This window comes from Antechinus flavipes, chromosome 1 (genome assembly GCF_016432865.1).
Source record: "Antechinus flavipes isolate AdamAnt ecotype Samford, QLD, Australia chromosome 1, AdamAnt_v2, whole genome shotgun sequence".
Taxonomy (NCBI): domain Eukaryota; kingdom Metazoa; phylum Chordata; class Mammalia; order Dasyuromorphia; family Dasyuridae; genus Antechinus; species Antechinus flavipes.
Window position 1 is genome coordinate 706,034,382 of NC_067398.1, and position 14,423 is coordinate 706,048,804.

Below are 14,423 nucleotides of genomic sequence, written 5' to 3' on the forward strand. Positions count from 1 at the left end.
AGCATATACTGTGTTCCACAGGACAGCTAGATGGTAGAGGGCTAGAGTACTGGCCTGGAGTCAGAAAGATCTGAGTTCAAATCCCACTTCAGACACTTATTAACTGAGGGACCCTGAGCCAATCACTTCACTCTGTTTGCCTCAATTTCCTCATCTATAAAATGAGCTGGAGAAGAAATTGGCAAACCCCCCATTAATTCTTCCAAGAAAACCCCAAATGGAGTCATAAGGAGTCAGACATGACTAATCAACTAAAGAACAAAAACTGTCTTCCAAATACTAAGAATCTAAAGACAAAACTGATATAGCCTCTGCCCTCAAAGAGCTTACATTCTATCATCACTTAAATAAGCATTTATTAAGCACCTACTGTGTGCCAGGCACTGTGCATTGTATCCTTAAATACAATGACAAAAATGACATAGTCCCTGCTCTCAGTAAACTTACATTCTATCATCACTCATCAGTAAGCATTTATTAAATGCCTACTATATGCCAGGCACTCAAACTCTAAAAATTAGAAAATTAGAAGTCCCTGTCTTCAAGAAACATAGCTTCTGGGGCAGTTAGGGAGGTGGTAGATACAGCTTTGAGGATCTGAGTTAAAATTTAGCTTCAGATATTCACTGGCTGTGTGACCTCCCAAAAAAAGAAGAAACATCTATTCTATTATGTACACAGAAAAGTAAATACCAACATACACGTATGCATACAGCCATGTGTGTACACCTGTGTATATGACAGACAAGAAAACATTCATTTCTTTGTAGGCATTGGGATGGGGTTCAGAGGAGGTGAGCCCCACTGTTCTCCCAGGGTTTTGGGTTCGGTTCTGAGTAGCACATTTTAGGAAGAGGAAGGCCCATTGGATGACAAAAGCTCTTGAGTTTGTGTCATTTAAGGCTGAGTTGACCTGAAGTGAGACTCAGCAGGAGACACGTTAGCCGACTCCGAGTGTTCTCAAGTAGTTGAAGGGCTGTTGTTTGGAAGGAGGATTAACCTCCCTCTGCTGTCTTGGAGGGGTCAGATTAGAATGGGGGTGGAAGCTCCACGGGAGCCCCTGACTTCCAAGTCCGCCATTTACCACCTGCGTGTGCGATCTCGGACAGGTTACCCCATGTCTCTCTGAGCCTCAACTATAAATAAGGGGGGTCCTTCCAGCCCCCAGTCTTGCTCCTGAGTGTCCCAGCCAACAAGCCCTGATTAATCATTTGCCAGGTCCCCGATACCAGAAGGGATTCCCCATCGCTGGACATGCCCCAGTGCAGTGTGGATGACTAACTTTGGGGGCATGGGGCGGGCAGGAGACCCCCCTGGCCCTGGGATTCTGGGATTCGGGGTACAGCCTGTTTCTATTCCATCCTGCCCCCGGCGGCCCCCGCTTAGGTTCTCGTGACTTGAGTGTGGAGCTCCCTGCCCTGGTTCTGCGACCCTGAGTGCTGGCACCTGAGAAGCGTTGCCCTTCCCCTGCCAGGCGTTCTCCCCCACAGCCCTCCCTCCCCGCGCCCCTAACCTTTCCTTCACCCCTCCTCATGACTCGCAGCTTACTCTTGCGTGAATGGCCCGAGCCACCGCAGGGAAGGGGGGCTGGCTTGGATCTGCCCAGGCGCTCTGGAGTGGCGAAGGACAAGGGGGGGAAGGCTCCGGGTGACGGGCCTGGGGAGGCTAGAGAGCCTCTCTCCCGGCCCCCATCCCAATGTAACTTTTTCCCCGGGCCAGCTGAGGCTGCAGCTTTGGGAAGCTTATTGCCAGGTCCGCTACCTCTGCTCCCACCTCCGGGGGAATGACAGCGCCGACTCGGCCGTCTCCACAGACTCCTCGATGGACGAGTCGTCAGAAACCTCGTCGGCCAAGGATGTGCCAGCTGGCAGCTTGCGCACGGCTCTCAGTGAGCTCAAGAGGCTCATTCAGAGCATAGTGGATGGAATGGAACCCACGGTAAGAGGCCCTGCCGGGGGACTTCTTGGGCAGTGACCGCAACACTGTGCTAGGAGTCTGTGGCCCTGGGGGGGGGTCCCCGGCTCTGCTCTTCTAAGCCACGAAGCCTCGGTTTACCTGTTCTTAAAACGACAGGGTCCCTCCCAATGCCAAAGCGATGGGCCTGCTCTGTAGTCCGGGCCCTTGCCAGCATGACCGTGGGCATGGAGTGAGTACGGGGAGTGTCACAGACAGGCTCAGGCTGCAAAGGAAGCTGTAGTCTCTTGTTTAAACTAAGCCAAAAATATGCTTAATTATGCATATTTGCATAACTTTTATTTTTCTTTTTTCCCCCTCACTTATCAGGGAATAATGAGGGAGAGAGTGAAGGGAAAGAAAATGGATTTTCTAGTCACTGAAAAATGTAAAATTATGCACACAACGAATATGGAAATATGTTTAAAAGAATTGTACATATTTAACCTAGATCAGATTGCTTACTGTTTGGGGAGAGGGGGAAGGTAAGAAAAGGAAGGAGAAAAATTTAGAACCAAAGTCTTACAAAAATGAATGTTGAAAGGTATCTTTAGATGTATTGGGGAAAATAAAATACTATTGATGTGAAATTAAATTTTAAAAATAAAATATTTTTATTAAAATTTTTTAATATTTAAAAAATACTTCAGGTGAATTAGTCAGCTCACCTGAAAACACTGAGACATGGGATTGAGATTGGGATTAAGAGCATGATGGCATTATAGCTTGAATTCTGGATTTGAAGTAAAAAGACCTGAATTCAAATTCCAGTTCTACCACTTATCCCTCTTATGAAGGGTAAATCATCTTCCTTTCTGTGTAATAATCTTCTAATTGGAAAAATTAAAGTTGGACTATGTGACCAGTGAGATGCCGTGGAGCACTAAATTGATAATCCTATAATCCCACGTATGTGTGTACTTAGGGCTAAATCCATTATGATCTTGGAAGTGCTAGGGAGGTAAATGGAGGCTAAGAGTCAAGGGCTCAGAAATAAGAGTCTCCTTGTCTGCCATATCTGGATGAACTCCTGTTTTCCCATTCATAAGACAGGGTAGTGCCCATTCAATTATCATGGAGTAGACACTGAGTTGGGCACTGGGTTACAAAGATAAAGACAATGGCATTCCCTGAATTGGGAAGTTTAAGTTTTATTAGGGGGAGACCTGTCTACACAGGGATGAAAATACAAACTATTTAAAAAGTAATTTCAAGTGGTAGACAACTCTAAAAATTAGGGAAATCTGTGTGGGGATCATGTAGGAAGTGGCCCCTAAATTTGCTTTAAGGAAACTAGGGTTGTGGAGTTGAGGAAATGGAACATTCTAGGTATGGGATGTCTCATATGAGAAATTGCAAATTCGATTATTTGGAATTCTGTAGGACTATTTGGCTGTAAAATTGAATGCCCAGAGAAGCTGCGGATGAATAAATGGGAAAAAGGTCAGCTGTAAGAGGAGGTCTTAATATTCCCAGTTTGGCTCTTGTGCTTTGGAGGGAGAGAAACTGTTCGAATGAGTTTTCTGTACATACTATTTTCTTCACTTGTCCCTTCAGCCAAATACGGCAAACTCCTGCCTTGTTGACTCTGCTCAGACTCTCAGTCCTTTAGCTCTTATTTATCTTTAGTTTCCTTCTTCCTGCTGAGTAGCAGAATCTTTCTGACTGTGCCGAATGAGGTGGAATGTTAGGACGGCTGTCCCTACCTGTGTTGGGTATTGGCTTTGTTGATTTGGTGTTTGCTTGTGGCTACCTAGGGTAGAATCCCTTGGTAAAATTTAAGCTTCTTAAAGGCAGGGGCTGTTTTATTTCTCTCTTTATATGTACGATAAATGTTTGCTGTTTATTCAGTTGAATCAGGTCAATCTGGGGGAGGAGGGAAAGGAATGGTGTCAAACTGGGGAATATGATGAATTATAACAATTATATGACTCCCCTCCCCTTCCCTGAACACTAGAGCGGTAAGGAATACTGATTAATTGCAACTAAAAACTGAGCAAAGGATCTCATTGTCTCCCTTGTTTCTGTCTTTGCCTTTGTCTCTCTGTCTCTGTCTTTGTTTCTCAGTCTCTCTATCCCTCTCTTTCTTTCCGATCCAGTCTCTCCGTCTGTCTCTCTGTCTCTGTCTCTCCTGCTTTTCTATCTCTGTCTCTCTCTCTTCCCCCGCTCCTTCTCCTTATGTCTGACTTGTTGGTGTCTCTTTTTCTACCAGAGCTCCCGGAGAATTGATGATGATGCCTTAGAAGAGCAAATAAGACAAACGAATGAGGACTCGAGAGCGCTAAGGGAACTGATGGAAGGAGAAAGAGGGAAACTGAGGCAGAGCCTAGAAGAATTGCAACGACTTCACAGCCAGGTGAGTGTCTCTTCAGCTGAAAAGGAAAAGGGGCACACGGAGCCTGCTGGTCCCCTCAGTACCCAAGCAGGAGTTTTCCTGCCATATTGTGTGCCATATTGACTAGAGGGCTGGATACGGCATCTGGAAAGCTCAGGGTAGAATCTTAGCTAATTCCCATGACTGGAGGAAATGGAGATAAGACCCGAAGCACTTACCACATGGGTTTCTTTTCAGGTTCAAGGAACTGAATGGATGTTGAGCGCTTTAAAAAAAAAAAAAAAACCTTAAAGTCATATTTAAATTTCAGTGATTATTCTTTTTTTTTAATAATTTTTTTATTGATAGAACACATGCCAGGGTAATTTTTACAGCATTATCCCTTGCATTCATTTCTGTTCCGATTTTTCCCCTCCCTCCCTCCACCCCTTCCCCGAGATGGCAAGAGTCCTTTACATGTTGAATGGGTTGCAGTATATCCTAGATACAATATATGTGTGCAGAACCAAACAGTTTTCTTGTTGCATAGGGAGAATTGGATTCAGAAGGTAGAAATAACCCGGGAGGAAAAACATAAATGCAAGCAGTTTATATTCATTTCCAGTGTTCTTTCTCTGGGTGTAGCTGCTTCTGTCCATCTTTGATCAATTAAGGCTCTCTTTATCGAAGAGATCCACTTCCATCAGAATACATCCTCAAACAGTATCGTTGTTGAGGTATATAATGATCTTCTGGTTCTGCTCATTTCACTCAGCATCAGTTCATGTAAGTCTCACCAGTCCTCTCTGTATTCATCCTGCTGGTCGTTCCTTACAGAACAATAATATTCCATAACATTCATATACCACAATTTACCCAGCCATTCTCCAATTGATGGACATCCTTTCATTTTCCAGTTTCTAGCCACTACACACAGGGCTGCCACAAACATTTTGGCACATACAGGTCCCTTTCCTTTCTTTAGTCTCTCTTTGGGGTATAAGCCCAGTAGAAACACTGCTGGATCAAAGGGTATGCACAGCTTGATAACTTTTTGAGCATAGCTCCAAATTGCTCTCCAGAATGGCTGGATGTGTTCACAATTCCACCAACAATGTATCAGTGTCCCTGTTTTCCCACATCCCCTCCTACAGTCCGCATTATCTTTCCCTGTCATTCTAGCCAATCTGACAGGTATGTAGTGGTATCTCAGAGTTGTCTTAATTTGCATTTCTCTGATTAATAATGATTTGGAGCATATTTTCATATTCTATAAATAGTTTCAATTTCTTCGTCTGAGAATTGTCTGTTCATATCCTTTGACTATTTATCAATTGGAGAAATTCCTCCCTCTTCCACAGGTCTGACAGGTAAACTATCCTATGCTCTTCCAATTTATTTATCATCTCATTCTTTATGCCTAGGTCATGAACCCATTTTGACCTTATCTTGGTGTACGGTGTTAAGTGTGGGTCAATGCCTAGTTTCTGCCATACTGATTTCCAATTTTCCCAGCAATTTTTGTCAAATAATGCGTTCTTATCCCCAAAACTGGGGTCTTTGGGTTTGTCAAACACTAGATTATTAAAGTTATTGGCTGTTTTGTCCTTTGAACCTAACCTATTCCATTGATCAACTAGTCTATTTCTTAGCCAATACCAGCTGGTTTTAGTAACTGCTGCTTTATAATATAATTTTAGATCTGGTACAGCTAGGCCTCAGTGATTATTCTTATTAGAAATGGTGGTCTTTATCATTGGCAATGTGGTGCGTTGGGAAAGCCAAGTCAGCAAATCTGAGTGCTCATTCCAGCTCTGCCAGTGACTTTGAGAAGGTTACTTCCCCTGTTTCCTCTCTGTAAATGAGAGGGTTACACCAGATGACTTCCTGGAATCTCCAGAAGAGGTCCCTTCCATCTATAGAGCTCTGCTGTGGGATCCAGGGGTTACATGGCCTCAGATCCCTGCCCCCCTCCCTCTCTGCTGTGGGATCCAGGGATTACATGGCCTCAGATCCCTGCCCCCCTCCCTCTCTGCTGTGGGATCCAGGGATTACATGGCCTCAGATCCCTGCCCCCCTCCCTCTCTGCTGTGGGATCCAGGATTACATGGCCTCAGATCCCTGCCCCCCTCCCTCTCTACTGTGGGATCCAGGGATTACATGGCCTCAGATCCCTGCCCCCCTCCCTCTCTGCTGTGGGATCCAGGGATTACATGACTGAGATCCCTGCCCCCCTCCGGGATCCAGTGATTACATGACTGAGATCCCAGCCCCACCTCCCTCTCTGCTGGGGGATCCAGGGATTACATGACTGAGATCCCTGCCCCTTTCCCTCTCTGCTGTGGGATCCAGGGATTACATGACTGAGATCCCTGCCCCCCTCCCTCTCTGCTGTGGGATCCAGTGATTACATGGCCTCAGATCCCTGCCCCCCTCCCCTGCTGTGGGATCCAGTGATTACATGACTGAGATCCCTGCCCCACCTCCCTCTCTGTTGTGGGATCCAGGGATTACATGACTGCGATCCCTGCCCCCCTCCCTCTCTGCTGTGGGATCCAGGGGTTACATGGCCTCAGATCCCTGCCCCCCTCCCCTGCTGTGGGATCCAGTGATTACATAACTGAGATCCCTGCCTCCCCCCACACACCCTGTTCCTGGGGGACCTCGGCTGTCTGTAGGCTGGGGGGGCTGGGGCTGAGCCCGGCGTGAGCGGGCCGGGGGAGAAGCGCTGATCCGCCCTTGGATGGCAGCGGCCGCCCTCCGTGGGCTGCGTCTGGCTGCACGTCCCTTCCAGGAGACACTTTTCCCTGCGCACTCTCCGGGAAATGGAGAAGGCTGGGGAGCTTCCAGGGGCTGTTTCGCAGGAGAGTCAGTGAATCGCCACTGGGTTCCTCCTTCCCCGCCGCAGCCCCGCCATCCTCAGGGGCGGCCCACTGGCCAGCCCCGGCTCTTTGCACCAGCTGGTAATTTCCTCTGCGGCACTAGGTGGCGCCGGGGAGTCAAGAAGTCTGGCTTCAGACACTCCCTGAGTAACCTTGGGCTAAAGGTTAGTCAGCCCCTCTCCTCAGCCTCAGTTTCCTCATCTGTAAAATGAAGACAATAACAGCCCCACCCCTCAAGGTTGTCATGAGGCTCCAGTGAGCTAGTATTAGTAAAGCGCTCAGCACATAGTAGGTGCTCGTAAAGGTTTCCTTCCTTCCTATGGAGAGAGCGCATGCGCTCCCCCCGGTCCTGGACGCTAGACAGCCCACATCCTCATTCTTTTTCGGGCTGCCCAGACACATTGATGCCATTAAAATTCACCCCCTCCTTAGGCTCACTTGCACAGGTTTTCTGTGCTTCTCTGTGCCGGGGACACAAAGACAAAAGCAAATAGTCCCTCCCTCACCAACCTTAGAGTCTGTTCAAGAGAGGAGTTTCAGAGAGACGAATATGAGACCCATAAAGGGCGCCCACAGACTTAGAGAAGGGAACTTGATTCACCATGGCCACAGCCAGTCATAAGCCAGGCTTCTTAACATTTTTATTTTGATTTTTTCCGACATGGACCCCTCTGGCGACCCGGCAAAAACCTAGGGACCCCTTCTCGGGACATGGAGCCCCTCAGCTCTAAAATCTAAAAATGAAAGTCTACGTACTTTGCAAACTGACTCCAAAGTTCCTTTTAAAACAACACGATAAACAAGGGGTTATATCGAAATACGTTTATCATATTTCTTTCAAAATGTTAGGAACATATTTATTGGGAAGTCAGAATTTTGATGCTGAATTCTGAAATTCAGAATTAAATTCAAACCGAACAGGTATCGAATTTCTTTTAAAAAAGTTTTTGCAGAGGATGATTTATGTTTTCTTTTACAATGTGACTTTTAAGGAAATGTTTTGTATAACTTCACATGGACCCTCTCAAAGCCTTGATCAGAACCAAGTTTCCGTGGGTATGGGCAGGTGCTACCTCAGACGCTTCCCAGCTGAGTGATCTAGGACAAGTTATACCTCGGTGACCTCAGTTTCCCCATCAGTAAAATGAAAGGGAACTCAAGGTTTTAAAACCAAATGTAAATAATGGGTTTTACAGGTTAACTGGAGATTTTTTTTTAATTTAAATTTTAAAAGATTTTTTAAAAAAAGATTCAGTCAAGAGAGAAATCTAAAGGGAAAAAAACAACCTGACCCAAGACTCTCCTGGCTATAGGCCCGTTGTACCAACACCAAGATGTTATACATCCTCTTTGGATCTCAGCAAGCACTTCTCAACTTAGATTGATCATGGAGAGCCGGGCTTTGCCCCGGGCGCCAAATGAGGAAGGCTGCACCTGCAGCGCTGGGTGCTCCTCTCTTGCTCCAAGGGTGCCCTCCCATTGAAGTAGTGACCTTGGGGATCCTTCCCCAGGCAGATGTATTGTCCCACCTCAGCCTCAGGACCTACCTCGAAGGCCATCACAGGCCATGTGGTCCACATCCCTTCATTTTACTGACGAGGAAACTGAGACCCAGACTCTGTGACTTGTCCTAGCTAAACTGCATTCTGGCAGTCGGAAAGGGAGCAATTAGACCCTTGGGCTCAGCTCCTTAATGTTAAAGAAAGTGCTTTCCATTCCCAAAATACGGCACAATGAAAAGAATGCTGGATTTGGCGTCCAAGGGCTTCGGTTCCGATTTCAGCTCAGCCATAGACTCTCCGAGTGACCTCATTTCATTTCTCCGGGCCTCCGTTTCCTTCTCTGCGAGATGAGATTATTGGGAGAGACTGGAGAACAAATAAAGCGCTGGAATCGGGGCCACTAATTCTTTTTTTAAAACTGTTATTCATCACAATTTATTTTGAAGTCATGAAATACCAGCAATAGAACAGACTGAGTCAGCAGGTCAGGCTGGGCAAAGGCTCGATTGGAGCCATGTGTCCGTGGGTAGAGGCGGAGGCGCCTCAAACGTTTACCGGCTGACGATCCAGGACAAGTCTGTAGCCTCAGTTTCCTCACCAGTAAAATGAGATGATTCTTTGCTAGTTCTCTGTGATGTGCTGTTCTCTAAGATGAGGGGGCTGCCCGAGATGAGCCTCAGTTTCCCCATCAGTAAAATTAGATGAGTTCTTTGCGAGCTCTCTATCTGTGATGTGCTATATTCTCCAAGATGAGGGGGCTGCACGAGATGAGCCTCAGTTTCCCCATCAGTAAAATTAGATGAATTCTTTGCGAGCTCTCTATCTGTGATGTGCTATGTTCTCTAAGATGAGGGGGCTGCCCGAGATGAGCCTCAGTTTCCCCATCAGTAAAATTAGATGAATTCTTTGCGAGCTCTCTATCTGTGATGTGCTATGTTCTCTAAGATGAGGGGGCTGCCCGAGATGAGCCTCAGTTTCCCCATCAGTAAAATTAGATGAATTCTTTGCGCGCTCTCTATCTGTGATGTGCTATATTCTCCAAGATGAGGGGGCTGCACGAGATGAGCCTCAGTTTCCCCATCAGTAAAATTAGATGAGTTCTTTGCGAGCTCTCTATCTGTGATGTGCTATATTCTCCAAGATGAAGGGGCTGCACGAGATGAGCCTCAGTTTCCCCATCAGTAAAATGAGGAGGATGACCACTGAGGATGATCGTCCAGTTCTGGACCTAGAACCCTAAAACCCTGGAGGCGAAAGAAGTAGGTCAAAACATTCTAGGTCTTCTCTCCTACCTGCCGACTTCTGGCCCCCCAGATTTAGTCGGAGCTAAATCTTCCAACCTGCCGGGAGAGAATGGAGGAGATGGGGTCCATTTACTGGTATTAGAGAGGTTTTCTCTGATTTAGAAGCCTAATTAACATTCTGATTCTGGCGCTTTCTGCCTGTCGGCTCATGAAAAAACGCATCGGCTCCGGAGCATCTCGATATATCAAAAGAGGAGGTTCACCGAGGGGGGCCTTCTTACTGAATTGCAGAAACGCAGTGGGGAGCCACGATACGGGCAGGCTGTTTAAGAACCTAATTCCACAGGACTGGTTTAGGGGGGCAAGGGTGGGTAGTGGTTAGAGCGCTGGAACTAACATTGGGAACAGCCCTAAGTGGGCTCTGAAGACAGAGTATCAGAGTCTCACAGGGTTAGAGGCATATGGATCCCAAGCTAATAGGCCATCTAGTCCACTACCCTCATTTTCCAGAAAAAGAAACCGAGGTTCAGATAGGAGGACCTGCCCAGATCTGAATTCTATGCCCTATCTCTGTCACAATGCTCTTTCTAGCTGAATAAATATTTAACCTCTCTGTGCCTCAGTTTCCCCTTCTGTAAAATGAAAAGGGAGAATGAACTCCAAAGTCTTCTAGCTCCTTTCTGCTCTAGATCTGCGACCAATCGGTCATGACCAGCTGGGCTGAGTTCCTGTGGATGCAGCTTCAGCTAGAACAATCGGCTATTGTGAGCAGGATGGTTGTGTCCAGACTGGAAGATGGAGCTTGCTTAGGCTCACAAGCACATCTACTTCCCACCTGGCAACCGGCTTTATCTCTCTAGGTCTCAGTTTCCCCCTCAGGTCAGAAAGGACTTCAGAGGCCATTTAGTCCAATCCTTATTTTATAAATCAGGAAACTGAGACCCAGGGAAGGCTTCCTAGAGCTCCCAACCAACTTTGGGCCACTAGGGAAGATCAGTTAGTCACCGAGCATTTATGAAGTTCATATTCTGCCAGATACTGTATTAGGCATTAATACAAAGGCAGAAAAGGGAACAGCCCTGCCTTCAAGGAGTCTATCTCTCTGGATAAAATAGGTGTTTTAGGATGGCAGGCTTAGAGCTGGAAGAAACCAAAGTCATTCAGTCCATTTCACAGATGTGGAAACTGAGGCCCAGTGTCAAAAAGAAATTTGTCCAAGGTTATTTTTAAAATTCAACTCTGTGTGTTTTACATGACTTCACATGGATAACCTATGTCAAATTACTTGCTTTCTCCATGAAGGCAGGGATGAGGGAAAGTGTTTGGAACTCAAAATTTGGGGAAAAAAACAATTTTAACATATGATGAAGGAAAAAAATAAAATATTAAATTTAAAAATTACAAAAAAATCGAGGAATAACAATGAGCACAAATATTTCTATGTAAGAAGAAAACCAGAGGAAAAAAAGAGAATTCTATATGAAATTTGAATTTAACTTGATAATATTCTACTTTGCTTGTTATAGGTAAAGACTGTTATTAGCCCATTTTACAGATGGGGAAACTGAGGCAGACAGTGGTGAAAGCAACTTACCCAGTAAGTCTCTGAGGCTAGATTTAAATTCAGGTTTTCCTGAGTCTTCAGGTATCCCCTTCTGATTTTCTTTCTGCTCTCCACTTTATATTTTTAAAAATTATTCCATACTTTTCTTCTTTATTGATGTTTTCTGCCTCTCTCTCCCCCCCAAAAAAGTATTTACATCTTCTCTTGTATAATAAATATTGTCAAGGAAAATCAGATTTACACGTTGGTCTTGTCTGATGTTAGAATTGCACTGCAGCCAATGGGGTCTCTGCTAGGAGGGGCCAGGATATGATTGGTCCTCCCAGGTTCTTGCACGGATCAGAGTTCTGAAGTGGCTCAGAGTTGTTACGGCCCTAGGGGTTATTAATAGATCCAAGTGCAGGCGGTGTCCTGGACAGAGTCCTGGCCTTCGAATCAGAGCAGCCAGGCTTGACTCCTGTCTCCAATACTGACTAGCTGAAAATGTGTCGCCCCTCAACTCTTACCCAAAACACCTGAAATGAGTCACGTGATCCCAGTCAAGTGATTAACCTCCTAGAGCCTCTGTTTATCCATCTCTAAAATAGGAATAATCTCACTTGTGTATCTCTTTCCAGAGTGTCAACTTTTATTATTATTATTATGTTTTATATTTATAATTTTATTATAAATTATATATATAAATAGATAATAGATTATAAATATTTCTTTATAAATAATGTTTAATAATAATAAAAGTTATTATTAATAACTTTATTTTTATTATTAAATATTATCCATTAATAATAATATCAAGAATAGGCTCAATGATATAAAGAGCTAGCATTCATACAGCACCTACTATAGTCAGACACTGTGCTAAAGAAGCATTTTATAAATATTGTCTCACTGGACTCTCACAACAATCCTAGGAAATAAGTGCTATTGTCCTTGTTTTACAGATGGGGAAACTGAGGTATTCAGAGTCTTGCCCAGGGTCACATGGCCAATAAGGGTCTGAGGCTGCATTTGAACTCAGGTCTTTCTATCCAGAGTTCTTTCCAGTAAGCCAAGCTTTCTATAGGAAAGACAATTCTTTATGAATCTCTTTAGCCCTTTGGAACCCTAAGACTTAGGTGGAACTGAGAGATTTGGGACTGGAAGTGAGCGTGTCCGGCCCCGTGGTGTGTTCCTTCTGGGATCAGTGCCTCGGGTTCAATACTTGTAACCTGTGTGATGTTGAGCCAGTCCCTAACTCCCTGGACCTCCAGTCCCCACCTTTAAAATAAGATGGTCCTCGGCCCTGGAGTCAGGAGAATCACAGTTCAAATCGAGCCTCAAACACTTACTAGCTGCGTGACCCTGAGCAAGTCATTTAACCCCGTCTGCCTCAGTTTCCTCATCTGTAAAAAGAAGAGGTTGGATTGAATGGTCTCTGAAGTCCCTTTCATCTTTAGACCTAATTGATCCTCTGTTATCTTAAATGATAGTAGTAAAAGTAGTAAAAGGAGCAGCCGAGGCAGCTTCCAGAGTGTGTGAGAAGGGACATGATGTATAATAATATAGAGAAACAGGTTGGAGCCCAGTTGTAAAAGACTCTATTTGCTCCCAGAGGCAATAAGGAGCCAATGAAGCTTCTTGAGCAAAGGAGTGACAGAGTCAGAATTACACTTTGGGGAAATCATTTTGCCAGCTGCATGGAGAGTAGTGACACCTTAAACATAGAGTCTGTGTCAGGCAACAAGCTGGACACTGAGGACCCAATGAAAGGCAAACAGGGCTTTATGGTAATTGTTTGTCCTTCGTTCTCAAAAAAGGCCATAACATCAAGTTAGATTTGATGGAGGGAGGCTGTGCAAGGTCACTGCTTCCCTTTCTCCTTCAGAACTGTCCTGGTCCAGTGGTCACATATAGGACGACTGGAGATAGTCCAGGATGCAGTGGGAGACCTGGACCTTTTTAAGCTCAGATCTTTAACAGGTCTCAGTTTAACTGAGGCAAGGTTTGATTAGTGATTAAGGCTGGGTTAAAAAAAAAAAGAGAGAGAGACAGAAAATGGCCTCTTTTACATATATATACAGAGAGAGAGAGACAGAGAGAGACAGAGACACAGAGAGAGAGAGGAAGAAATCAGGAAAGGTATAATCCACATTTTGTAGAAAAGGAAACTGAGGCACAGGGGTGCTAAGTGATTTGCAAGTCACAAATACATATATATACACATAAACATATGGGGAGGGGGTGTGTATACACCAGTGAAAATAACTGAAGAGTGACACTGCAGTGTCATCTGTATGGAACAGCAAGCCATGGCGGAACAGTGGGTGTGGGAAAAGTATAAGAAGAAGGGAAAAGTAGGAAGGAGCCAGCGTAGAAAGGGCCAGAACATAAACACATGTGAAAGCATACGTACATGTGGACAGAACACCTGGTCTGGGATCAGGAAGACCTGGCTTTAGACACTTACTAGCTATGAAACCCTGTTTCTCCATTTCCTCATCTGAAAAGTGAACTGGAAAAGCAGAGGGCAAAATCATTCCGTGTGTGTGTATGTGAGTGAGTGTGTGTGTGTGTGTCTGTCTGTCTGTCTGTGAGAGTGTGTGTGTGTCTGTCTGTCTGTGAGAGTGTGTGTGTGTCTGTCTGTCTGTCTGTGAGAGTGTGTCTGTCTGTCTCTCTGTGAGAGAGTGTGTGTGTGTCTGTCTGTCTGTGAGAGTGTGTGTGTGTAAGAGAGAGAGAGAGTGAGAGTGTAAGAGTGTGTGTGTGTGTATGTGAGAGAGAGAGTGTGTAAGTGTGTGTGTGTGTCTGTCTGTCTGTCTTTGAGAGAGAGAGAGAGAGAGAGAGAGAGAGAGAGAGAGAGAGAGAGAGAGTGTGTGTGTGTGTGTGTGTGTGTGTGTGTGTGTGTGTGTATCTGGACGGAGAAGACCCTTAGGGTTTCTGGCCAAAATAGAAACAATTGCTCTCTACATTCATCCTGAGCTAATCAGG

At 45.3% G+C, this 14,423-nt stretch overlaps 1 protein-coding gene across 4 annotated transcripts in view; it reads left to right on the forward strand.

Annotated features, from left to right (window-relative positions):
* The window catches only part of BICDL1 (BICD family like cargo adaptor 1), a 148,718-nt gene that overhangs the window by 103,482 nt on the left and 30,813 nt on the right, over positions 1–14,423 (forward strand). For 3 of the 4 annotated variants that reach the window (XR_007949685.1, XM_051972912.1, XM_051972913.1), the window contains exons 6-7: positions 1,720–1,938; positions 4,166–4,309. Coding sequence is in view for 3 of the 4 variants with exons in the window: in XM_051972912.1 (XP_051828872.1) it covers positions 1,720–1,938; positions 4,166–4,309 (363 nt within the window). In the remaining variant the exon portion in view is untranslated. The remainder of the gene's footprint in view (positions 1–1,719; positions 1,939–4,165; positions 4,310–14,423) is intronic. The other variant, XM_051972914.1, reaches the window with a different exon arrangement.